The following is a 26,031-nucleotide window of genomic DNA, read 5'->3' as shown; positions in this document are numbered from 1 at the left end:
ATCGCACTCGGTCCGGCTCATCATATATGTGCCCGAGGGCCTCAAAAAATGCATTCACAGACACTCTCTCAGGGGCAGTGGGAGGGAGAAAGCCCAAGCTTGTGGGGACGCTCTTAATAAAGACATAATGACCCCAACCTTCTGACTTTCGTCCCCAGAGGAATGTGGCCTCAAACTAAAGAGTTTGCAACCCTCCATGAAGACCCTCATCTCCTTTTTGTTCCCAGAAAAGAAATCAGGCAGTTTAACAGGTGGTTCTGGGGACACCAAAACAACATCACTCGCCCCAGCCCCCAGAGACTCAGCAGCTAAAGCCCCTAGCACTGTCTCAGAAACCTGCTGCTGAGAACGAGCCAGAGCTTGCTGCTCCAGAGATAAACCCTGAAACATCTGAGATTTTTCATTTGTTCAGCCAGAGATTGTATGGGATCCATATTTCTCAGCAGAGAAAGAGAAAAAAAAAAAAAACACCCAAAAACTTGTCAGTTATAATGTCACGGTCCTGTTCAGGTCGGCGTGCAGCCACCGCTGAGCAACGACTCACCCAGACTACAGAGAGGCCCGGGGTAAGACACGGCCGGATAGTTCAAGGAAACAGGACCTGGAGAAGCTAAAGTCAGTGAGCAGTGAAGGACCTACCATCATGTGACCACAAGGGGTGGGGCTTAGCGTCCTGCTATCAGAGATAGGCAGAACACTAATACAGGAATTCTCAAAGTCAGACAAACCGGGTCATATACAGAGATAACAGTAAAGTACCAGGGATGAGACAGAACGGAGAGTCGGGGCCAAGCAGAGATCAAAACCAAACAGACATAGAAGGTACCCAGCAGAATCCAACAAGCAGTATCCAGAGAACAGACCGAGTCATACAGAGTATCAGATAAACAAGAACACAGCACAAACACACTCAGGGGTCACCACACTATGCCAAGGATGAAAGTATAACTGACGGGGATAGGAGCGTCCTGAGGCTGTAAGAAGCTATCCCAGAACCAGGGAGAGGCCACAATCATAAGCCCCAGGTGTGCAGGTAAGCCTGCACTGGGATCACAACCTTTAACCCCAGAAAGGCCAGTCATCAGCACTGGTTCCGGACATTAACCCCACGTGTGCGAGTCAAACCCGCACTGAGATCATGACACTTACACATGTTTATTATACTTGCCTATATTTCCCCTTTTCACATGTAAAGCTCCATGGAATAAATGGCGCTATATAAATGCATAATAATAATAATAAATAACAATAATACCCCTTTCGTGGCTTTTAGAATATGATGCCCATCTACAGCACATTAAGAGGCACAATTATTGCATGCTAGATTACATGACCAAATTGTTGTGAGGTTTGCCTTCCACCGTGCCGTGAATCCAGTCATTATATATATATATTATACATTTTTTTTGAGGGGAGAGAATGGGTTTGAGGAGAGAAGCCCAATTATAACTTTTGCTATAGGCCCCTGCAGGATTTGTCTTTTGCAGGCATGAATATAATAAGTATATACGCCCCGTTGAGTAAGCCAGCACGGCGAAGCAGCGCTGTCGGGGTAGCTGGGTACACGGGCCACAAAAGCTGCATCAATGTAAGTCGCAACTATTTTGATAGCACTATGCACTTTATATTGCCCAATTAAGGAATAGCATGCTTCTTTTGTTAGCCGCTATGGCATGTAAATTATGCACGGAGCAAATTGAATCTTGTTACTGAGGAGCTATTCTTTTTGAGGCATTGCGGCGCTCTTTTTTCATGATACTTGCAAATAGATTTTAGGAGTGCGGATGTTTTGATCATTTGGCATATGTTATACATAATTTTTTCCAGCCTTTAAACTTAATATATTTGTGATCATTCTGCTATGTATACAAAGTTGCATTATCATTTTTTAATGTGAAAAGTTTTTTGTATGCACAAAAAAATTCTTCTTTGTACCTGGCATTTTTGGAGAGATTTCCTTTTTATATATTTTATGAATTGTTGTGAATAAATGATTGATTTTATTGACTTATTCATTTGCATATGGCCTTTTTTTCTGCACAAATTTTGTGGCAGGAGTTGTTATATATGAATGTAATAAGGTGTAGAAATATTTGCACGGTGAGCGAATCGTTGTGATTTCAGCTCTGCATGCCAACAGTTTCTATTTGAAATGAAACAACCAAGATGCAATTGAAGTGGAGACTTTCAGGTTTAATTAAAGGGATTGAACAAAAATATGCTGTGAAAGATTTAGGAATTGCAGCCATTTTCATACAAAGTCTCCTCATTTCAGAGGATCAGAAGTAATTGGACAAATTAACCTTCTCATAAATAAAATGTCCATGTTTTGTAGAGAATCCTTTGCATCAATGACGGCCTGAAGTCTGGAGGCCATAGACGGCACTATAGCTGGTTTCCTCCGGTATGATGCTTTGCTACCTTTACTGCAGTGACTTCATGTTACGAGTGGCGGAAGGCACTAAATAAAAAATAAATGAAGTGCCTTCGCCACTCAGGTCCACCGTGCGGCAGGTGATATAACTGCTGCTAGAGAGGCAGAGCACTGTGGCGGTAATGTGCACGGGGTTAACTGCACCCTAAGTGCACTGAAGCGAGCTCTGTTATGCTCACAGAGCTGCTGGAAAAAGTATAAACATACGCTGAGTCTGTTCAAGGACACAGACTAACAGCGAAACAGTCACGGTATTGAGAGTCACAGAAGTAGCCTTAGGCCGCAGGACTACTCCGTCTAGACCTACCGTTAAATAGGACAGGAGGCGTCGCAACTGCAGACGCAGGAGAACTGCAACTGCAGCGCGGTGAGAACAGAGCCACCGCAATATTGCTGGCGCGACGCAGGACGCTGGCTGCTGAGAAGGTAACGCTGGAGCGCGCTGGCGCTAGCGCTGCTACTGGCTGCAGCCCAATCACTCACACAATTGTATTATCAGAGGGAAGGGGTTTCATAATAAGTCAGTCACCAGTCCAAGCATCCGTCACCATACATACAGCAGCATGAAAATACTAGCGCATGGCATAGCGGCCATGCGCACCTTTTATAGTGACCGGGACCTTTCGGAAATCTCCAGAGCCCTGAACTGAACCAATGGAATTAGGAGCAGGACCTGAGCACCTGACTCCTGAACTCCAATGGGGGCTCATTCCAGGAGCATGCTCAGAAGCTGGCTGAAAGGACAGCCTGTGGAGACAAATGTGAGGATCTGGATCTCTGCATATGTATGGTAGGACACAGATTCCTAACATAACCCCCCCTCCTCCCTGAGCCCTCCGGGCAAATACCCTGTGCCATACGGTGGCATAGGGCTCAAACTCATCCGAGGGCGAGCTTGGTGTCCAGGTAGGGGTTACAGTAACCCGAGACACCTGAAGGGCATCAGAGGAACCGAGGTCACCAGGTTTCAAGAGGGACACTTGGGAGATAGTAGGAGCGGGAGACACAGAGGCACGCTGCTGCGTGTCGGCAGATGTCGCCACCCTCTGTCTAGGAGGGTTAGGCTGAGCACATAAGGTGCAAGCCTGAATAAATTTTTTTATGTCACGATCTATGGGACCACCAATACGCATCAGCCAACAGTTTTGAGACCTGCATATAGCCCCGATGGTGGTGCGTCTTAGGCGCATGCACCCAGGCGAGCACCTGAGCCCTGAGATGAGGAGGGACAAAGGTCTCGATAGCCGGTTCAGACTCCAACCTTTGCGGGGAGCCGGCTTCCGGAGAAACCGCACAGACATGTGACAACCGCAGATGGATTCCTGGTCAGAGTCTGTATTAAAGTTGGTGCGAGACACCTCCATAGGCTCAGGAGGTAGAACCTCTGGCTCGTCTAGCTCAAGGGGTACAAAAAATTTGAGAGCCGAAACGGATTTGCGCTTGGAGTGAGCCCGCTCCAAAAAACGGAGATTGATACGTGAGGAGACTGAGATTAACTCTTCCAAGCTAGTGGGAATCTCTCTAGTAGAGAGCATCCTTCACATGCTCCGCTAGACCTCGCCAGAAAACGGGGATTAGGGCCTTGTCGGACCATTCCAACTCGGACGCCAGTGTCCGAAAACGGAGAGCATACTGGCTAACCGAGAGTGACCCCTGAGTAAGGGCGAGTAAATGCAGGGACGTATCATGCGTGACCCGAGGACCGAGAAAAACTTGCCTGATGGCAGTTAGCCGCGGACCGAATCTCAGGGTCACCACGCTCCCACAGAGGCGTAGCCCATTCCAGCGCCTTGCCCGACAGTAGGGAGATAACAAAAGCCACCTTAGCCCGCTCCGTAGTGAATTGCGCAGCCAGCAGCTCCAGGTGTATCGAGCACTGGCTGATAAAACTCCTACAGGAGGCGCCATCCCCAGCATATTTATCGGGCAACGGGAGGCGGGTGACTGTCGGTGCAAGGGCGGACATGGACATACGTCCTACCGCATCTGAGTGCCTGGACGGCAGCATCTGTAGCCTGCGCAGCTTCGAGAGACCTCTCCAGGGTAGCAAAACAAGCCTCGAGCTGACGCACAAGTGGGAACAGCTGCTGCTGATCTGCCATCTCTAGCCAGACCCTGGCGCTAGTATTATGTTACGAGTGGTGGAAGGCACTAAATAAAAAATAAATGAAGTGCCTTCGCCACTCGGGTCCACCGTGCGGCAGGTGATATAACCGCTGCTAGAGAGGCAGAGCACTGTGGCGGTAATGTGCACGGGGCTAACTGCACCCTAAGTGCACTGAAGCGAGCTCTGTTATGCTCACAGAGCTGCAGGAAAAAGTATAAACTAATACGCTGAGTCTGTTCAAGGACACAGACTAACAGCGGAACAGTCACGGTATTGAGTCACAGAAGTAGCCTTAGGCCGCAGGACTACTCCGTCTAGACCTACCGTTAGATAAGACAGGAGGTGTCGCAACTGCAGACACGGGAGAACTGCAACTGCAGCGCGGTATGAACAGAGCCACAGAGGAGACACCGCAATATTGCTGGCGCGATGCAGGACGCTGGCTGCTGAGAAGGCAACGCTGGAGCGCGCTGGCGCTGCTACTGGCGGCTGCCCAATCACTCACACAATCGTATTATCAGAGGGAAGGGGTTTCATAATAAGTCAGTCACCAGTCCAAGCATCCGTCACCATACATACAGCAGCAGTATGAAAATACTAGCGCATGGCATAGCGGCCATGCGCACCTTTTATAGTGACCGGGACCTTCCGGAAATCTCCAGAGCCCTGAGCTGAACCAATGGAATCAGGAGCAGGACTTGAGCACCTGACTCCTGAACTCCAATGGGGGCTCATTCCAGGAGCATGCTCAGAAGCTGGCTGAAAGGACTTAGCCTCTGGAGACAAATGTGAGGATCTGGATCTCTGCATATGTATGGCAGGACACAGATTCCGAACACTTCAGTAGCTGCATGTTTGTGGGTTTTCTGCCTTAAATTTTGTGTTAAGCATGAGAAATGCTTCTTGATGAGGCAGAGATCTTGTGAGGACTCTGCCATTGCAGAATATTCTACTTCTTTGCTTTGCAGGATGTTTTGGGTCATTGTTCGTCTGTCCTATGGAGCGTCGTCCAATCATCCTTGCTGCTTGTGGGTGAATCTCAGCAGCAAATATCGCCCTGAACACACAGTATTCATCTGGCTGCTTCAGTCTTCAGTCACATCAATAAACACTAGTGACCCGCTGCCATTAGAAGCCATGCATGACCGTGCCATCATACATAAGATGTGTAGAGGATCAGGAGCCGCTCTAACTCTTCTCCAGCCATTCATCCCATCATTCTGCTACAGGTTGATCTTAGTTTTGCTTTTCTAGAACTGGGCGGCTTCTTTAGATGTTTTTTTGGATAGTCTAATCTAGTCTATTTTTAAGGTTGACTAATGGTTTGCACCTTGCGGTGACCCCTCTGTAGTTGCTCTCATTAAGTCTTCTCTGTATGGTAGGCATACATACTGAGACACAGACTTCCTGAAAAGTAGTCTTCACTTGGGTGGATGTTGTGAAGGTTTTTTCCCCACCATGGGAAGGACTCTGCAATCATCCCCCACTGTTGTCTTCTGGGGACGTCTAAGCCATTCTGAATTCCCGAGCTCACCAGTGTGCTTTTTTTTTTGTAGAATGTACCAAACTGTTCCATTGGCCGTGCCTAACATTTCTGCTATCGCTCTGATGGATTTCTTTTTTTATAGCTTAATGATGGTCTATTTCTCTTCCATTGCAAGCTCTTGTGACTACATGTTGTAAGTTCACAGCAACAGCTTCCAAATGCAAATGACGCACATGGAATAAGCTCTAGCCCTTTTACCTGCTTAATTATTGATGGATCAACAAGGGAATAACCCATGCAGCCCATTAAAGAGCTTCTGAGATTATTGTCCACTTATTTTTTTCCCATTAAAAAGAGGCATCTACATATTAAAGAGCCATAATTCAACCAATTAGGATGCGAATCCCCTCAAATTAAAGCTGAGAGTCGACACTTTAAGTCGAGTGTTTATAGATCTGGATCTTGAGGGTGTGTGCACACGCAGCGGATTTGGCCGCTGCGGATCTGCAGCAGTTTTTGCTGCGGTGTACAGTACCATTATTCCCTATGGGAATTAAAAACTGCAGTGCAGACGGTGCAGATTTTTCCGCACGGTTTTGAAACCGCTAAAAGAATTGACATGTCAATTCTGTCTGCGGATTCCGCTGCGGTTTGCCATCTCCTCCATTGAGATGAAAAACCGCAGAGCAATCCGCAGGTAAAACCGCAGCAGGTCTTTTGACCTGCAGATTTACCTGCGGATTTTACAAAATCCGCACGGCCAAATCAGCACTGCAATCCGCGGCGTGTGCACGTACCCTAAATGTTTTAGTAAGCAGCTAAAATGCCAAAACTTGTGCTACAGTCCAAATATTTCTGAACCTAATTGTAAATGATTTGATATAAATGTAACATTATTGATCTCTGGGGAGCAAATTAAATTGAAAAACAATGTTCCCAATCATCTTTTTTCTACTGTAACAGGAAATTCATAGGAGAATGGCTCCCTCTAGTGAGATAAGCCTCTGTCAAAGCTACTCTGAGTATGCTAGGAGCCTGCAGCTGTGCTATGGCAGCAGATACCCGGTGATCATGTGATTGATTTGCCCTACGGAAGCATCGGCAGTGCCCATGCTTCTATTCACTGGAGATAGTAAAATAGAAGACAGAAACAGTATTATCCCACCAAGGCTTTCGCTGCAGGATCCACAGCTGTGTTTGACAAATGGTCACCGCATCTGTTCCTGCCAAATAGCAGGAGTTTGTAGCCCACAGTGTAAATTTACAACACTTGGTCCTTATGGGATTAATAGGGCCAACTTCAGAATTTTTTACAATTCTGATATGTAGATTCATACAGTAGTGTTCAAAATACTATCCATCCATTATGACTATCCAGATGAAACCCTGTTTTTGGTATAAATTATATCACCACGTCACACAATTTCCCAGTTGGTGCAGTAGATTCTCAGAAACCACCACACTCCACATTCATGATCTGCAGATTTCTGAGTCTGTGTATTAGAATAATTGTAAGGCGGTGTTCACAATAATAGCAGTGTGGAGATCAATTATTGAGGTCATTCATTCTGTGAAGAGACAGGTGTGAATCAGGTGGCCCTTATTTAAGGGTGAAAGGACACGTTGTACATGCATTTCTCCTTGAATGTCTGAGACATATGGGTCGTTCGAAACATTGTTTAGAGGAACAGTGTACTTTGATTAATAGTTTATTGGAGAGGGTAAAACTTATAAAGAAGTGCAGACAACGATCGGCTGTTCAGCTAAAATGATCTCCAATGCTTCATAATGTAAAGCCAAATCGGAGAGACGTGGAAGAAAATGGAAGACTACCATTCTAATGGATGGAAGATTATCCAGAATGGCAAAGGCTCAGCCAATGATCAGCTCCAGGATGAACACAGTCTTAAGTTACCTGTGAGGACTGTGACAGTAAGAAGATGCCTGTGTGACGCTCATCTCTTACCAAGAATTCCCAGCAAAGACCCCCAAACTCTGCATTCAAACCACAGTACACTCTGAAGACCGTAAAGCATGGTGGTGCAAGCAGGGCTGTGGAGTTGGAGTCAAGGAAATTGAGGAATCGGAGTCAGAGGTTTGGCTTACCGACTCCACAGCCCTGGGTGCAAGCATCACGATATGGGTATGTTTCTCTATGGTGCTGGACCTATTTACCGCATACCAGGGATCAGAGTCCAGGTTGCAGATATTAAAATAATCGAAGCGATCATGTTGCCTCATTGCCTTACAACGAAAAGGATATGCTCGTGAAATGGGGGATTCACCAAGACGACCCTAAACACACCAGGAAACAAGCAAAATCTTGGTTGCAGTCCAATAAAATTGAGATTATGGAGCGGCCAGCCCAATGCCCGGACATTAATCCGATAGAACACTTATGGGGTAACATCAAAAATGCAGTTTGAGGCAAAAGCCAACAAATGCCAAAAGATTTTGGGATGTAGTCTGAGCATCCTGGGCTGGAATAACAGGTGACCGGAGCCAGAAGTTGGGTGACTCCATGCAACATAGATGTGAACCAGATCTAAAAAAAACTGTAACAACTAAATAGGTTAGTGATTCACAGGAATGATAAAACCACAAAAAGCACATATTGTGAGTTTGTAAATATAAATGCAGACACTGCTATTTTCTAGAACAGACCAATGTTAATTTTTTGTTATTTTCTGTAAAGTAGTGAAATTATACACATTTCTCTTCTTGTTTTGAATTAGAAAACAGTGTGCAAATTTTCCCAATACTGGAAATAAAAACTAGAACGATTGTGATAAAAACATTGGTCCGGAACGCACTGCTATTATTTTGAACACTGCTGTATGTTTTCCACTTAGAATGAGATCGTGTATGTATAATACATATATTATATATAATTTGTGAAATTACTGAAACTCTGACTTTGTGATTTGTGGGGTAAATTGACACCATCTCTCTGTGATTCATGAGATTCAATAATTTTAGAGGCAAGCTTAATTGCAGTAAGTACCTTAAAAGCGACCCCACTGGGAAATAACTGGCACTGCGGGTTTCAGCCGCAGCTTCTGACCATGCTGTCACCTCAGCATCATGGTTTTGTTCTCTGGGAGTTGAAAACGCCACAACTACTGTAAGCACAACATGCCAAGAAGTAACCAACATTTTAGGTCAGTGTCAGATGAGACACGGCTAAGAGGAGCTGTAAAGTACTAAAATATTGGTTACCACATGTACTATCCCAGAAGATACACATCAGCCAATATCCTCCATCTTCACAGACACATACAAGCATGCACCTCAGAAAGTTAAAGTAGAAGGAAGGGAAGGAAAGGAGAGGCATGGATAGAAAAGCTAAACGCCATCCACTACTCGGACAACCTCTTCTCAATCCCTATATTACCCTCCCATAAAACAACACATACTTGCCTCTGGTGCCGGCGCCATTCCATCAATGTTGGCATTGGCTCTTCAGGACCCACATCACACTGTTATGTCTCAGGATCCCTGTGACCAATCATCATTAGCTTCACTCTCCTTTGCTATGGACGTAATTCACATCCGGAAGAAGTCACAGCTGCAGCTATTCTCACTTTCTCCAGATGTCTTGATTTGTCCGAAGAAAGCGAAAGTGAAGTCACAGCTGATTGGCTGCAGTGATTGTAGGATATGACAAGGCCGACAACGCCAGAAATGAGCTGGCACTGGAGGGGAGTGTATAACGTCACAAGGCCAACACGGATAGGACTGACCCGGCACTGGAGTGGAGTGTATGACGTTACAAAGCCGACACAGCTAAGACTGCGCCGGCACTGGAGGGGAGTGTAGGACGTGACGAGCCCGACACCGCTAGGACTGCGGCGGCACTGGAGGGGAGTGTATGACGTAACGAGGCAGTCACCGCTAGGACTGGGTCGGCACTGGAGGGGAGTATGACGTGACACGGCCGACACCGCTAAAACTGGGCTGGCACTGGAGGGGATTATATAACGTGACAAGGCTGACACTGCTAGAATTGGGCTGGCACTGGAGGGGAGTATAAGTGTTTTTTTAATGGAGGGCAACTAGTTGAAAAGGGTTGTCCAAGTATTGGCGCTGGTCCTGGTTTGTGCTCACAAATATCAGCATATGACCAGTGTGTGTATAAGGGGGGCTGGCTGCTCACTACAAAATCTAAGCCAGCCTGTTTCAGTGTCTGTTGACTGTGCTCATTAACAGCTTCTTTGTGGGTCCGCCATGCCTCTTCCTACCCAGCACTAGTCACACACCGGAACATGAAAGATCTCTCCAGATCCAAACAAATGCAACCTGGAGCTGCCAGGAGCGGCACAAATAGATTAGATCTGTACAGCAATAGGAAATATGGCTACTTACTACCAAAACCACACACAACTTGTGGATAAGTGGTGCCAGTTGTACAAGAAATCAGATATTTGTGTAATCCTGGACAGTCCTTTTGTTTAAAAGGATTTTCCAGAATTGAATGTTATTTTCTATAGATAGGATAGTGATAATGTTCTGATAACTGGGGCCTCAGAGTTCTGAAAACAAGGCTCTGCACCCAGAGTATCAGGTCCTGCAGAGCCCAGTACTCAGATCCAGAGACCCGCAGACCCTGGTACTCCACAGACCCTGGTACTTGGATCCAGAGCTCCGCAGACCCTGGTACACTGATCCAGAGCCCCGCAGAGCCTGGTACTCGGATCCAGAGCCCCGCAGAGCCTGGTACTCGGATCCAGAGCCCCGCAGAGCCTGGTACTCGGATCCAGAGCCCCGCAGAGCCCGGTACTCGGATCCAGAGCCCCGCAGAGCCTGGTACTCGGATCCAGAGCCAGGTACTTGGATCCAGAGGCCTGCAGACCCTGGTACTCGGATCCAGAGTCCTGCAGAGCATGGTACTTGGATTCAGAGCCCTGCAGACCCTGGAACTCGGATCCAGTGCCCCGCAGACCCTGGTACTCAGATCCAGAGCCCGGTACTCGGATCCAGAGCCCTGCAGAGACTGGCACTTGGATCCAGAGCCCTGCAGAGACCGGCACTTGATTCCAGTGCTCAGTACTCAGATCCAAAGCTCGGTACTCTGATCCGGAGCCCTGCAGAATCCAGTACTCAAATCCAGAGCCCTGCTTAGATCGGCACTTGGATCCAGAACCTTGTACTCTGATCCGGCGCCCCACAAAGCCTGGTACTTGGATCCGGAGTGTCGCAGAGCTTGGCACTTGGATCCGGAGACCTACAGAGCCTGGTACTCATATCCAGAATCCAGTACTCGGATATAGAGCCCAGCAGAGACCAGTACTCGGATTCAAAGCCCCACAGAGACCGGCACTCGGATGCAGAGCCTAGTACTCAGATCCAGAACCCTGCAGACCCTGGTACTCGGATATGTTATCAGCTGAAAATATCCCTCAGAATACAGCATTGATGTCTGTAAAGGCAGTGACTTGTGAGGAGGGAGCAGAAGAAGCTGCTTGATACAAACAGTAGAAAGTTTCTTGACGTTCTATTAATATAAGGATGTGGAGCGACAGGCGACAGCCGGTGCATTGCCATTGCATTGTCTGACCTGGTTATAGAGTGTTCACAGCACACTGATATGTACAGAAAATGTCTAACCAGCTGTGACCCACATGGAGATACATGTGGAGGTCTCCCAGAGGTGGGGGTCACTCATTCTTGTGTTGCAGTCGTCTCACTGTAGAAGAATCAGAAGTGTGCCCAGACCACGGCTGACCCTAAACTTCAAGTTCTCAGCAGATTTCTGGGCATGAAAAATACAATAAAATCTTCACCACATTTTGTCACTAAAACAGAAATTAACCATTTGATACAGTTTGTTTAGTGCTAAAACTTCTGTGCTTATGGATTATAAGAAAAAAAAAAAGTTAAAACTTTCTTCATCCCAGATTAAAAGTAGATATAAAACGTCTCCAGTGCTGACCATAAAACGATGGAGGATTTGGCAGTGTATTAATACTGTGAGCTGGATGTGGCCCTCTAACACGCTCACAATCTGACACCACAGCACAGAAATTCCCGAACGTGGTTGTCGGCTGAGGTTGTCAGGTTATACTTTGGCAGATTGGAAGGTTGGTAGTGACGTGTGGAGCTTCACACACTGTGGTGCAATTTCTTCCGCGCCTTCCCCAAAGGCTCCGAAATACATAGAATATCAGATGACAAAGGACGACTTGTGTCTGAAATCTCCCTGCAGGAATAGAAAAAAGAGAAGTCAGCACAGGCGGGCGAGGGACAGAAAAGCTCCATTCGCACCCATCACCCATCCCTACATTTGCTTCTTGTATACCTTCATTTCATGAGACTGGGATCAGGGGGCTCAAGATTAACAAGCTATTAATTGGCAGCAAGGTCTGTAATGCTGATAGAAGACCCTTAGAAAGTGTGCACTCAAGATGTCCGCTCAAACTTCTGGCTGCAGCAGCCCTCTTGTCAATAACACCATACTGCGGTGATTCCCCTGGGAAGTCAGTGTCCTCATCTTTTCAACATTTCCCAGCTTGGTTCCTCAGATACAGAACTCAAAACCCCTTACTCAGAAAAAGAGAAGCCGAAACCTGCAGCTGCGAGCAGGGGGCGCTCAGAAGCTGAAAGATTGCAATGAACCCACTCCTCCATGGTACCCTCTATGTCCTGTGCTTCTCATGCCCAGGCTATGTATAGACATCATCATTTCTGTCCCCAATAGGGATCACAAGCTAGATTCCCTATCAGTAGGTTTTTGGATTGTGGGAAGAAACTGGATGAAACCCACACATATACGAGCAAAGCATAGAAAGCTATTGGTGGAATTTGAACGCAGGACACTATAGCACTAGTAAAGCAACAGTGTTAACCACCGAGCCACTGTGACTAGAATCACTGAGCTACTGGGCTGCTAACCACTGAGCCACTGTGCCGCTAACCACAGAGCCAACGTGCTGTCTCACAACTTTCAATTTTTCGTCTCCTGCATTCAATAGAAACATCACAATAGTCCCACAATAATGCCATTATGTTACTAGCAATTCTGAAGCCAAATACAGGACTGTGCTGAATATAAAACATGACATATTGACGAGGGGGCCTTAGTTAGAAAAGCTCCGCTCTATGTCTAGGGGAGGGAAAAGAGGCTGGAGGCATCACTCACGCGCTGCTAACAAAGCATCGAAAAAATAAATATTACATTATTTATTAAATGTCTTTATTTTATTGATGATCTGTTATCAGCAGCGCAAGAGTGATACCTCCACCCTCTTTCATGTACCTTGGTCTACCTCCTGACCGCTATCAATGCAGCAACCGTTTTACAGGCCCGTTGTGTGTTGCCTTTCAGCAACCTAACAAAGTTAGTGCATCTTCTCTTTTCTTGAGATCCCATTGTCAGAGATTGCGCTTTATTATTTCCCAGTTTTTTCTTTATGCCTAGGGGTGGGCATCTGACTCCTGGTGGAGTGTCACTCTGCTCCGTGTCTAGGGGTGGGCATCCGACACCAGGTGGAGAGTCACTCTGCTCCATGTCTAGGGGTGGCCATTTGACACCAGGTGCAGAATAACACTGCACCATGTCTAGGGAAGGCCATCTGACACCAGGTGGAGAGTAACTCTGGTCTGTGTCTAGGAGAGAGCATCTGACACCTGATGGAGAGTAACACCACTCCATGTCTAGGGGTGGGCATCTGACACCAGGTGGAGAGTAACGCTGCAAGTGCACAACGCTCTGCGGTCACCTCGTCACTTGTCTGCAGGTAATTCATACCATCCGTTTTTGAAGAGTTCATGAAACTGCAGGAGAAAAAAAAAAAAAAAAGAGGCAGAGTGAGTAAAATGGAGACATGTAGACAAATCCTATCACTACAGACCATGAGCTATTAGGTCACTAGCACCTGAAAGAAGCACCAGATCTGATGACCAGCCATGTATCACGTGGACTACTGGAGCAGCAGATCCTCAGGAGGCTTCTCTGTACAGCCCCGGATATCGGCGCATACAACAGCCTCGTCGTTGCAGTTACCTACATGATTCTAGGGATGGCTTTCCGGAAGGTATACATTTAGCTACCCTCCAATGCCTGATTTTACTGTCCTGTAAGTAAATAATTTCCTATGTTCCTCTTACTCCACTCGCCTCTGGTCTTCCACCCTTCTTTCATGACTGATAATAAAGCACTGGTGGGTCTTCCATGAGAGTGCCAGTCTTCACACACCATCTAGATGCATGGCTCTGTGAATGCTCTGAGAACATTTTATAAATCCATCAATTACATTTTGCAAGTGAAATGGAAATATATATCACCCCCACATTAGAGAAGACGCCTATGGCCGAGCATGGCAGGCTGACTAGTGTCACGATGTGATGGGCCTTCACACTCATAGGACTAATCTGTACAATTACAGCAGGAAAAGCATTTACGTATCAGTCTAGAAATATGTTGTACCTTTGACCATTGGACCTGCTGCTGGTTACAAAATAGCCTTTCTGATAGGCACAGCACATGCCGACAGTAATGAGGACGAGCACCAACACCACAACCAGGACACCTCCAACAATGCCACCAATATTCAGGTCATCTGAGGGTAAAAGACAGATATTACCAGAAAGGATGAAACAGTCATGGAAGTCACCATCTCAGGTGCTCAGCCGAGGACAGTCACATGGGACAACCTGACATGGGCACCAACATGAGTGCATTACACAAGTCGCTAAGAACCTACAAACTTCCAGAAGCTGTGCGTCACACCGGGCAGAACCTGCGGCATTGCTGGCAATACAGTAATACTGGCCCATGTCTCTTTTATTCACAGCAGCAAATACCTGAAAGGAGGAAACAGTCAGTGAGCTTGTGTCATGGGGCCCGGACTTCACACTGCCATGAGCATGCTGCCACTCACCAAAGTCCCGGAGCTCACATTCACAGTGAAAGAAGAGTTCAGGAACTTGGGGTTGCTTCTAGACTCTTCAGGAAGGGCGTCACTGTTGCGGTACCAGCGATAAACAGAACTGGGGTAACCCTCATTTTCTCGGCAGTGCAGAACAGCAGATTTTCCCACAGGCACAGATTTGGGCACTCGGCACTGGGGAATTACAGGTTTTACTAAGTGAATAAAGAAGAAAAGGTAAAAGATTAAAAAAAAAAAAAAAAAAAGCAGCTGTAAAAGCAGAAAAACAATTACCCATAATAATCCACCGGAAGACCGGAGAACACACTCCATAAGCCTCTATTCCGAAAGCCCTGGAGGCTAACATAGAAACACGTATCACAGACTGTCAGCGAGACCCCTCATCACCAAAAAGTGACATCCTGACATCAGGCAAAGTTACAAGACAGCAGCAGTCAATGGGGTCACTTCACCCTTGCACGGCTCATCATACCGCTCACCGTGTCTGTCATCACTTAGGAGGATTACTGCGTCATACCGTCTGCACTATGTCTGATGAGCCAGTGATGCAAGAATGAAGAAGGCGGCCAGGCACAAAGAAAGCAGAAAAGAGGAGTCCAGCTACAGGCAGAATAAATATCACCATTTATCTCACACACACACACACACATATATACATACACACACACTGTATATACAGTGGGGCAAAAAAGTATTTAGTCAGTCAGCAATAGTGCAAGTTCCACCACTTAAAAAGATGAGAGGCGTCTGTAATTTACATCATAGGTAGACCTCAACTATGGGAGACAAACTGAGAAAAAAAAATCCAGAAAATCACATTGTCTGTTTTTTTTTCATTTTATTTGCATATTATGGTGGAAAATAAGTATTTGGTCAGAAACAAGCAATCAAGATTTCTGGCTCTCACAGACCTGTAACTTCTTCTTTAAGAGTCTCCTCTTTCCTCCACTCATTACCTGTAGTAATGGCACCTGTTTAAACTTGTTATCAGTATAAAAAGACACCTGTGCACACCCTCAAACAGTCTGACTCCAAACTCCACTATGGTGAAGACCAAAGAGCTGTCAAAGGACACCAGAAACAAAATTGTAGCCCTGCACCAGGCTGGGAAGACTGAATCTGCAATAGCCAACCAGCTTGGAGTGAAGAAATCAACTGTGGGAGCAATAATTAGAAAATGGAAGACATACAAGACCACTGATAATCTCCCTCGATCTGGTGCTCCACGCAAAATCCCACCCCGTGGGGTCAGAATGATCACAAGAACGGTGAGCAAAAAGCCCAGAACCACGCGGGGGGACCTAGTGAATGAACTGCAGAGAGCTGGGACCAATGTAACAAGGCCTACCATAAGTAACACACTACGCCACCATGGACTCAGATCCTGCAGTGCCAGACGTGTCCCACTGCTTAAGCCTGTACATGTCCGGGCCCGTCTGAAGTTTGCTAGAGAGCATTTGGATGATCCAGAGTTTTGGGAGAATGTCCTATGGTCTGATGAAACCAAACTGGAACTGTTTGGTAGAAACACAACTTGTCGTGTTTGGAGGAAAAAGAATACTGAGTTGCATCCATCAAACACCATACCTACTGTAAAGCATGGTGGTGGAAACATCATGCTTTGGGGCTGTTTCTCTGCAAAGGGGCCAGGACGACTGATCCGGGTACATGAAAGAATGAATGGGGCCATGTATCGTGAGATTTTGAGTGCAAACCTCCTTCCATCAGCAAGGGCATTGAAGATGAAACGTGGCTGGGTCTTTCAACAAGACAATGATCCAAAACACACCGCCAGGGCAACGAAGGAGTGGCTTCGTAAGCATTTCAAGGTCCTGGAGTGGCCTAGCCAGTCTCCAGATCTCAACCCTATAGAAAACCTTTGGAGGGAGTTGAAAGTCCGTGTTGCCAAGCGAAAAGCCAAAAACATCACTGCTCTAGAGGAGATCTGCATGGAGGAATGGGCCAACATACCAACAACAGTGTGTGGCAACCTTGTGAAGACTTACAGAAAACGTTTGACCTCTGTCATTGCCAACAATCACAAAGTATTGAGATGAAATTTTGTTTCTGACCAAATACTTATTTGCCACCATAATATGCAAATAAAATGAAACAAAAACAGACAATGTGATTTTCTGGATTTTTTTTTCTCAGTTTGTCTCCCATAGTTGAGGTCTACCTATGATGTAAATTACAGACGCCTCTCATCTTTTTAAGTGGTGGAACTTGCACTATTGCTGACTGACTAAATACTTTTTTGCCCCACTGTGTATATATATATATATACACACACATACATATATAAAAATGTATGTATGTATGCATGCATCAGCCACACCCACTTCACATAGCCTCACCTAATCTCTAAGCATCTTTCATTTCACCAGAGTTGTTTAAAAGAAGATGAGCTGTGATTGGTTGCTATGAGCAACAGTTTTTCCACTCCACAACACCTCAGCAGACACTGACCGGGTGGGAGAAATCTAGCATCCCCAGAAACATAAGCTCCCAGCCATTGTCTGCCCCCCAGAAAAGAGCAGAGAGCACATGACAAATGAATCACCCCCTCCCGTGCCCATATACCCATCACACATCCTCCATCCCATAGGCACATCTTCCCTCTTAAAGGGATCCCCGGTATGGACGTTAGGGGAAATCCCTCAGCGCTCTTATCCTGACCCCAGACTTCTATTAAAGGGATTTCTGGTATGGAAGTCAGGGCAATTGCCTTCAAATGCTCCGATTCTGACGCCAGGGTTCTCTTAAAGAGATCCCCGGTATGGAAGTTAGGGCAATTCCACTCAGCGCACTGGTTCTGACCCCAGGCTGATGTGCGATATCAGGGGTAGTAGTCCGGTGCCTCTAGCTGACAGGATGATGTGGGAGATTAGGGGTCGTAGTCTTGTGGCTCTGATGGGGATGATGTGGGATATTAGGGGTAGTAGTCCGGTGGCTCTGATGGGATGATGTGGGATATTAGTGGTAGTAGTCCTGTGGCTCTGGCCGACGGGATGATGTGGGATATTAGTGGAAGTAGTCCGGTGGCTCTGGCTGATGTGGGATACTAGGGGTAGTTGTCCGGTGGTGCTGATGGGATGATGTGGGATATTAGTGGTAGTAGTCCAGTGGTTCTGACGGAATGATGTGGAATGTTAGTGGTAGTAGTGCGGTGGCCCTGACGAGATGATGTGGGATATTAGTGGTAGTAGTCCGGTGGCTCTGATGGAATGATGTGGGATGTTAGTGGTAGTAGTACGTTGGCTCTGGCTGGATGATGTGGGATATTAGGGGTAGTAGTCCAGTGGCTACTACCTTCCTTCTCACCCCTCAGTGGGGGTGGTCTTTGTTGCCCTTTCTCATTATCGGGTACTCTACCAGAAGCCTGGGAGTTTGAGGGTTCTGCGCAGGATCTTAGTTGTTCCCAGTATTACTCTTTTCTGGACAGAGAGCTCAGATGTTGCTCCTGGGATCTGTTGTAGCCATTCTTCCAACTTCGGGGTCACTGCTCCAAGTGCTCCTATCACCAATGGAATCACTGTTTCCTTCACCTTCCACATCCTCTCTAGTTCACCTTTGAGGCCCTGGTATTTCTCCAGCTTCTCAAATTCCTTCTTCCTGATGTTGCTGTCACTTGGCACTGCCACATCCATTATCATTGCTGTCTTCTGATCCTTGTCTATTATATTCATTATAATTTGTTATAACTAACCGTAGTTAGTTACTATGCCCGGGCAACGCCGGGCTCTTCAGGTAGTTCATTATAAAGAATAACAAAACAGAAAAAAAATCCAAGTCTGTAGACTCAACCTTTCACAACTCGAACCACGATCATCATAACTGGGAAGGGAGATATGGCACAGTTTACACCTAGACTTGGCTGCTACATATTTGTACTGTTAATTTCTAATGAATCTAATATTTGGCAGCTTCCATCTCACATCAATTATTACATAAAGCACAAATTACCCTGCATCGCTGGTGGGATGGCAGCAACAGTGTGTGATTGGGGTGATTACACTGTATATACAGCTCTGGCAAAAAATTAAGAGACCACTGCACAGTTTTATAAAAATCAGCTTCTCTACTTGTCTGACAGCCATTTCATTCCAGTGTCAGTTGAATTCCAACCAGAGTACATCTCATTCTAATTAATGTGCTTCTGATTCTGAACCAAATCTTATATAACGAAGAAAAATATAAAAAAACCCTGCTGTGGTGTTCACAATCCTCTTGCAATAGGACACGCTAGATGGCAAAACAAGTGCTAGTAATATCCCAAAAGTAATAGGAATGAAAAAAAAAATAACTTAACCATGCCAAAGGAGTTGAAAAGAAAAGTCTTGAGTGAGGAAAAGAAGGACTCAATTCTGGCTTTACTAGCAGAGGGATACAGTGAGCATCATGTTTCCTCCATCCTTAAAATTTCTAAGACGGCAGTCCATTATAACAAGGTCAAGCAGCAGACATTGGGGAAAACAAAGCTACAGACCGGCAGAGGGCGAAAACGACTCAACTGACCGGGATGACAGTCATCTTATTCGAATGTCACGCAGCAACCGCAGGATGACATCAAGTGACCTACAAAAGGAATGGCAAATGGCAGCTGGAGTGAAGTGCACGGCAAGAACAGTTCTTAATAGGCTCCTAGAGGCAGGGCTCAAGTCATGTAAGGCTAGAAAAAAGCCCATCAATGAGAAGCAAAGGAGAGCCAAGCTGAAGTTTGCCAAAGACCATAAGGATTGGACCATAGAGGACTAGAGTAAGGTAATCTTCTCTGATGAGTCTAACGTTCAGCTTTGCCCAACACCCGGTCATCTAATTGTTAGACGGAGACCTGGAGAAGCGTAGAAGCCACAGTGTCTTGCACCCACTGTGAAATTTGGTGGAGGATCGGTGATGATCTGGGGATACTTCAGCAAGGCTGGAATTGGGCAGGTTAATCTTTGCGAAGGACGTATGAATCAAGCCGCATACAAGTTTATCCTGGATAAACAGCTGATTCTTTCTGCTCAGGCAATGTTCCCCAACTCTGAGGACTGGTTTTTCCAGCAGGACAATGCACCATGTCATACAGCTAGGTTAATCAATGTGTGGATGAAGGACCACCACATCAAATCCCTGTCATGGCCAGCCCAATCTCCAGACCTGAACCCCATTGAAAACCTCTGGAATGTAATCAAGTGGAAGATGGATAGTCACAAGCCATCAAAGAAGAACTGCTTAAATTCTTGTACCAGGAGTGGCATAAGGTCACCCAGAAGTGTGAAAGACTGGTAGAAAGCATGCCAAGAAACATGAAAGCTGTGATTAAAAATCATTGTTATTCCACAAAATATTGATTTCTCAACTCTTCCAAAAGTTAAAACATTAGTAGCAAATATGGGAAACAGAAAATGCACAAATAGGGTCTTATGTCCTAGATAGCTTCCAATTGAGTTTAGGTAACTGCTCACCTGGTAGTATAGACTGAAAGCATGTATGCCTGGGCTGCTGCAGTGACGTATGTGGATTAATTCCTCGCTGCCATATAGACACAAATCCAGTTGTAGTTGAAAATAAATCAGGAGGTTTATTCTACACGTTTCGAAGTCTCAATGACTTCTTCAGGAAAATACCACAGAGTCATGCAACTGCAGTGCTGTTACACTGCTTAAATACATTCAAAATACAAAATTGTTCTCCAACATATGTATATACAGTACATATAATCAGATTAATCAAACAATTCATTCTTTTTCAGAATTCAGAAGAAAAAGATTAAACAAATTATATATATATATATATATATATATATATATATATATATATATATATATATATATATATATATATATATATATATATACACACATACACACACACACATACCGTATATACTCGCGTATAAGCCGAGATTTTCAGCCCATTTTTGGGGGCTGAAAGTCCCCCTCTCGGGTTATACGCGAGTCATATACGCCAGGGGGTCGGCGGGGGTGTCAGATCATACTTACCCTCCCAACACGTCTCTGCAGCCCCCCCACTTCTCCCACGGTCTCCCTTCCTTCAGCGGTCACGTGGTACCGCTCATTAAGGCTGTGTGCCCACTTTGCGTTTTTTTAAGTGTTTCCGCAGCGTTTGTGCCGGCTCAGATGCTGCAGAAACGCTTAAAAGATGCTTAAAATTAATTTGCTTTTTTTTTGGCTTTTTGTGTCAATGCATGCGTTTTTAACCGCTCAGGAATCGCTTAGTGGCTAAAAACGCAGCATGCTCATTAATTTCCGCATTGCTGAGCGTTTTTAGCCTTCCCCAATGTTCCCAGAAAACGCAGGTCAAAAACGCGCAAGAATAGCGCGGAAAAAAGACGTGCGTTTTCTGGGAAGGGGATCAGTTTCCTGAGCGTTTAAAAACGCTAGCGTGGGCACATAGCCTAAAGTCATGAATATGTGCATATTCATGAATTTAATAAGCGGTACCACGTGTCCCCGGTGGTGCAACAAAATACTAGTGATGTGTTGGAGTGTTTTTTTGTTGGTTTGTTTTTCATGATTCCATAATTTTTTCCTCAGAATTGAGTGATTCCGTAATTTTTTCTCTATGCTTGGTTTAAAAAAGTAACCATTACTGACTACCACATTTTTTGTTCTTGATTTCTTTTAGTGTTTCTTAAAGCCAGAAAGTTGCCATTTGAATTGACTTTAGTTTTGTGCCATGTCTGTGATCTGCTTTTTTTTTTTCTACAAAATTAAAACAACTGAATGAACATCCTCCAAGTTCGGTGATTCCATAATTTTTGCCAGGGGTTGTATGTGATCGGGGAATACACAGTATATATGTGATTGGTGAGCGGGGTGATTACTCTGTATATGTGTGATTGGTGAGTGGTGTGATTACACTATATATGTGATCGTTGAGCGGGGATTACACTATATAAGTGATTGGTGAGCGAGGTGATTACACGGTGTATATGTGATCGATGAGCGGGGGATTACACTGTATATACATGATCGGTGAACGGGGATTACACTATATATGTGATTGGTGGGATTACACTGTATACATGTGATCGGTAAGCGGGCGATTACACTGTATATATGTGATCGGTGAGATTACACTTTATATATGTGATCGGTGAACGGGGATTACACTATATATGTGATTGGTGGGATTACACTGTATACATGTGATCGGTAAGCGGGCGATTACACTGTATATATGTGATCGGTGAGCGGGATGATTACACAGTGCATATGTGATTGGGATGATTACACTGTATATATGTGATCAGTGAGGGAGGTGATTAGATTGTATATATGTGATCGGTGAGCGGGGTGATTACACTGCATACAGCTCTGGCAAAAATTTAGAGACCACTTCCAAATGTTCAATTTGTCTGATTTTTCTCTTTATAGGTATACAGTCATATGTAAAAGTTTGGGCACCCCTATTAATGTTAACCTTTTTTCTTTATAACAATTTTGTTTTTTGCAACAGCTATTTCAGTTTCACATATCTAATAACTGATGGACTCAAATGAGGTTATATTTCTGGATTCAATTGAGGTTTATTGTACTAACAGAAAATGTGCAATCTGCATTTAAACAAAATTTGACCGGTGCAAAAGTATTGGCACCCTTATTTTCTTGATTTGAACACTCCTAACTACTTTTTACTGACTTCCTGAAGCACTAAATTGGTTTTGTAACCTCATTGAGCTTTGAACTTCATAGCCAGGTGTATCAAATCATGAGAAAAGGTATTTAAGGTAGCCACTTGCAAGTAGTTCTCCTATTTGATTCTCCTATGAAGAGTGGCATCATGGGCTCCTCAAAACAACTCTCAAATGATCTGAAAACAAAGATTATTCAACATAGCTTTTCAGGGGAAGGATACAAAAAGTTGTCTCAGAGATTTAACCTGTCAGTTTCCACTGTGAGGAACATAGTAAGGAAATGGAAGAACACAGGTACAGTTCTTGTTAAGCCCAGAAGTGGCAGGCCAAGAAAAATATCAGAAAGGCAGAGAAGAAGAAGTCAAGGACAATCCACAGACCACCTCCAAAGACCTGCAGCATCATCTTGCTGCAGATGGTGTCACTGTGCATCGGTCAACAATACAGCGCACTTTGCACAAGGAGAAGCTGTATGGGAGAGTGATGCGAAAGAAGCAGTTTCTGCAAGCACGCCACAAACAGAGTCGCCTGAGGTATGCAAAAGCACATTTGGACAAGCCAGTTACATTTTGGAAGAAGGTCCTGTGGACTGATGAAACAAAGATTGAGTTGTTTGGTCATACAAAAAGGCGTTATGCATGGAGGCTAAAAAACACAGCATTTCAAGAAAAACACTTGCTATCCACAGTAAAATTTGGTGGAGGTTCCATCATGCTTTGGGGCTGTGTGGCCAATGCTGGCACCGGGAATCTTGTTAAAGTTGAGGGTCGCATGGATTCAACTCAGTATCAGCAGATTCTTGACAATAATGTGCAAGAATCAGTGACGAAGTTGAAGTTACGCAGGGGATGGATAATTCAGCAAGACAATGATCCAAAACACCGCTCCAAATCTACTCAGGAATTCATGCAGCGGAACAATTACAATGTTCTGGAATGGCCATCCCAGTCCCCAGACCTGAATATCATTGAACATCTGTGGTATGATTTGAAGCGGGCTGTGCATGCTCGGAGACCATCAAACTTAACTGAACTGGAATTGTTTTGTAAACAGGAATGGTCACAAATACCTTCATCCAGGAACTCATTAATAGCTACAGGAAGCGACTAGAGGCTGTTATTTTTGCAAAAGGAGGATCTACGAAATATTAATGTCACTTTTATGTTGAGGTGCCCATACTTTTGCACCGGTCAAATTTTATTAAAATGCAGATTACCCATTTTCTGTTAGTACAATAAACCTCATTTGAATCTAGAAATATAACTGAGTCCATCAGTTATTAGATATATGAAACTAAAATAGCTGTTGCAAAAACCAAAATTGTTATAAAGAAAAAAGGTTAACATTAATAGGGGTGCCCAAACTTTTACATATGACTGTATGTTTAAGTAAAGTTTAAATTGTTCTTATAGACTACAAACTTCTAAAATGTCTGAGTTTCCAAGCAATACATTTTTTTTTCTGAAAAAGGAGAACATGGTCAAAATAAAAAGAAAACCCAGTGCTTGCAGCCCTCAAGTAATGCAAAGAAAACAAGTTCATAATCATATAGAAACAACAAAACTAATGTTCTGAACTTGAGTTCAGAAATCAATATTTTGTGGAATAACCATGATTTTTAATCACAGCTTTCATGTGTCTTGGCTGCTTTCCACCAGTCTTTCACACTGCTTTTGGGTGACCTTATGGCACTCCTGGCACAAAAATGTAAGCAGTTCTTCATTGTTTGATGGCTTGTGACTATCCATCATCCTCTTGATTACATTCCAGAGGTTTTCAATGGGGTTCAGTTCTGGAGAATGGGCTGGCCATGACAGGGTTTTGATGTGGTGGTCTCTTAATTTTTGCCAGAGCTGTATGTGTGATTCGTCAGTTGTGTGATTACACAGTATTTATGTGATCAGTGAGCGGGGTAATTGCACTGTACATTTGATCGGTGAGCAGGTTGATTACACTTTATATATGTGATCGGGTGATTACACTGAAGATATGTGATCAGCGAGTGGGGTGATTATGCTGTGTATATGTGATAGATGAGAGGTGTGATTACACTGTATATATGATAAGTGATCGGGTGATTACACTCTATATACAGTGGGTATGGAATGTATTCAGACTCCTTTAAATTTTTCACTGTTTCATTGCAGTCGTTTGGTAAATTCAAAAAAGTTCATTTTTTCTCATTAATGTACACTCTGTACCCCATCTTGACTGAAAAAAAAAAAAATGTACAAATTTTAAGAAAAACTGAAAAGAAAAACTGAAATATCACATGGTCATAAGTATTCAGACCCTTTGCTCAGACACTCATATTTTAGTCACATGCTGTCCATTTCCTTGTGATCCTCCTTGAGATGGTTCTACTCCTTCATTGGAGTTCAGCTGTGTAATTAAACTGATAGGACTAGATTTGGAAAGGCACACACCTCTCTATATAAGACCTCACAGCTCACAGTGCATGTCAGACAAAATGAGAATCATGATGTCAAAAGGAGCTGGCCAAGGAGCCTCAATAATCCTTAAATGGAATTAGATTGGGACCACCAGAAGTCTTCTTAGATCTGGCCGTCCAGCCAAACTGAGCAATCGTGGGAGAAGAGCTTTGGTGAGAGAGGTAAAAGAAGGACCCCAAGATCACTATGGCTGAGCTCCACAGATGCAGTAGGGAGATGGAAGAAAGTTCCACAAAGTCAACTATCACTGCAGCCCTCCATCACTCGGGCCTTTATGGCAGAGTGGCCAGAAGGAAGCCTCTCCTTAGTGCCAGACATATGAAAACGCGCAGTTTGCTAAAAAAACAAACACATAAAGGATTCCCAGACTATGAGAAATAAGATTCTCTGGTCTGATGTGATAAAGATAGAAATTTTTGGTGATAATTCTAAGCAGTATCTGTGGAGAAAACCAGGCACTGTTCATCACCTGCCCAATACAATCCCAAAAGTGTAACGTGATGGTGGCAGCATCATGCTATGGGGGTGTTTTTCAGTTGCAGAGACAGGACGACTGGTTGCAATTGAAGGAAACATGAATGTGGCCAAGTACAGAGATATCCTAGATGAAAACCTCTTCAAGAGTGCTCTGAACCTCAGGCTTGGCCGAAGGTTCACCTTCCAACAAGACAATGACCCTAAGCACACAGCTAAAATAACAAAGGACTGCCTTCAGAACAACTCTGTGACCATTCTTGACTGACCCAGCCAGAGCCCTGACCTAAACCCAATTGAGCATCTCTAGAGAGACATGAAAATGGCTGTCCACCAACGTTCACCATCCAACCTGATGGAACTTGAGAGGATCTGCAAGGAAGACTGGCAGAGGATCCCCAAATCCAGGTGTGAAAACTTTGTTGCATCATTCCCAAGACGACTCATGGCTATACTAGCTCAAAAGGGTGCTTCTAATACTGAGCAAAGGGTCTGAATACTTATGACCATGTGATATTTCAGTTTTTCTTTAATAAATTTG

General features: G+C 44.7%; 1 protein-coding gene across 1 annotated transcript in view; it reads right to left on the bottom strand.

The window, feature by feature from the left end:
• Positions 1-11,504: 11,504 nt before the first annotated feature.
• The window catches only part of JAM3 (junctional adhesion molecule 3), a 91,207-nt gene continuing 76,680 nt past the window's right edge, over positions 11,505-26,031 (bottom strand). Inside the window, exons 5-9 of the mRNA XM_073570024.1 lie at positions 14,907-15,109; positions 14,730-14,829; positions 14,453-14,585; positions 13,746-13,800; positions 11,505-12,226 (exon numbers count right to left, since the gene is read on the bottom strand). Coding sequence (XP_073426125.1) covers positions 12,191-12,226; positions 13,746-13,800; positions 14,453-14,585; positions 14,730-14,829; positions 14,907-15,109 — 527 coding nt within the window. The 3' untranslated portion in view covers positions 11,505-12,190. The remainder of the gene's footprint in view (positions 12,227-13,745; positions 13,801-14,452; positions 14,586-14,729; positions 14,830-14,906; positions 15,110-26,031) is intronic.

The sequence above is a fragment of the Dendrobates tinctorius genome, unplaced genomic scaffold (assembly GCF_039654945.1).
Source record: "Dendrobates tinctorius isolate UK_male_01 unplaced genomic scaffold, ASM3965494v1 ptg000028l, whole genome shotgun sequence".
Taxonomy (NCBI): Eukaryota; Metazoa; Chordata; class Amphibia; order Anura; family Dendrobatidae; genus Dendrobates; species Dendrobates tinctorius.
The sequence above is the reverse complement of the archived record's forward strand: the minus strand, read 5'-3'. Positions and strand labels throughout refer to the sequence as shown.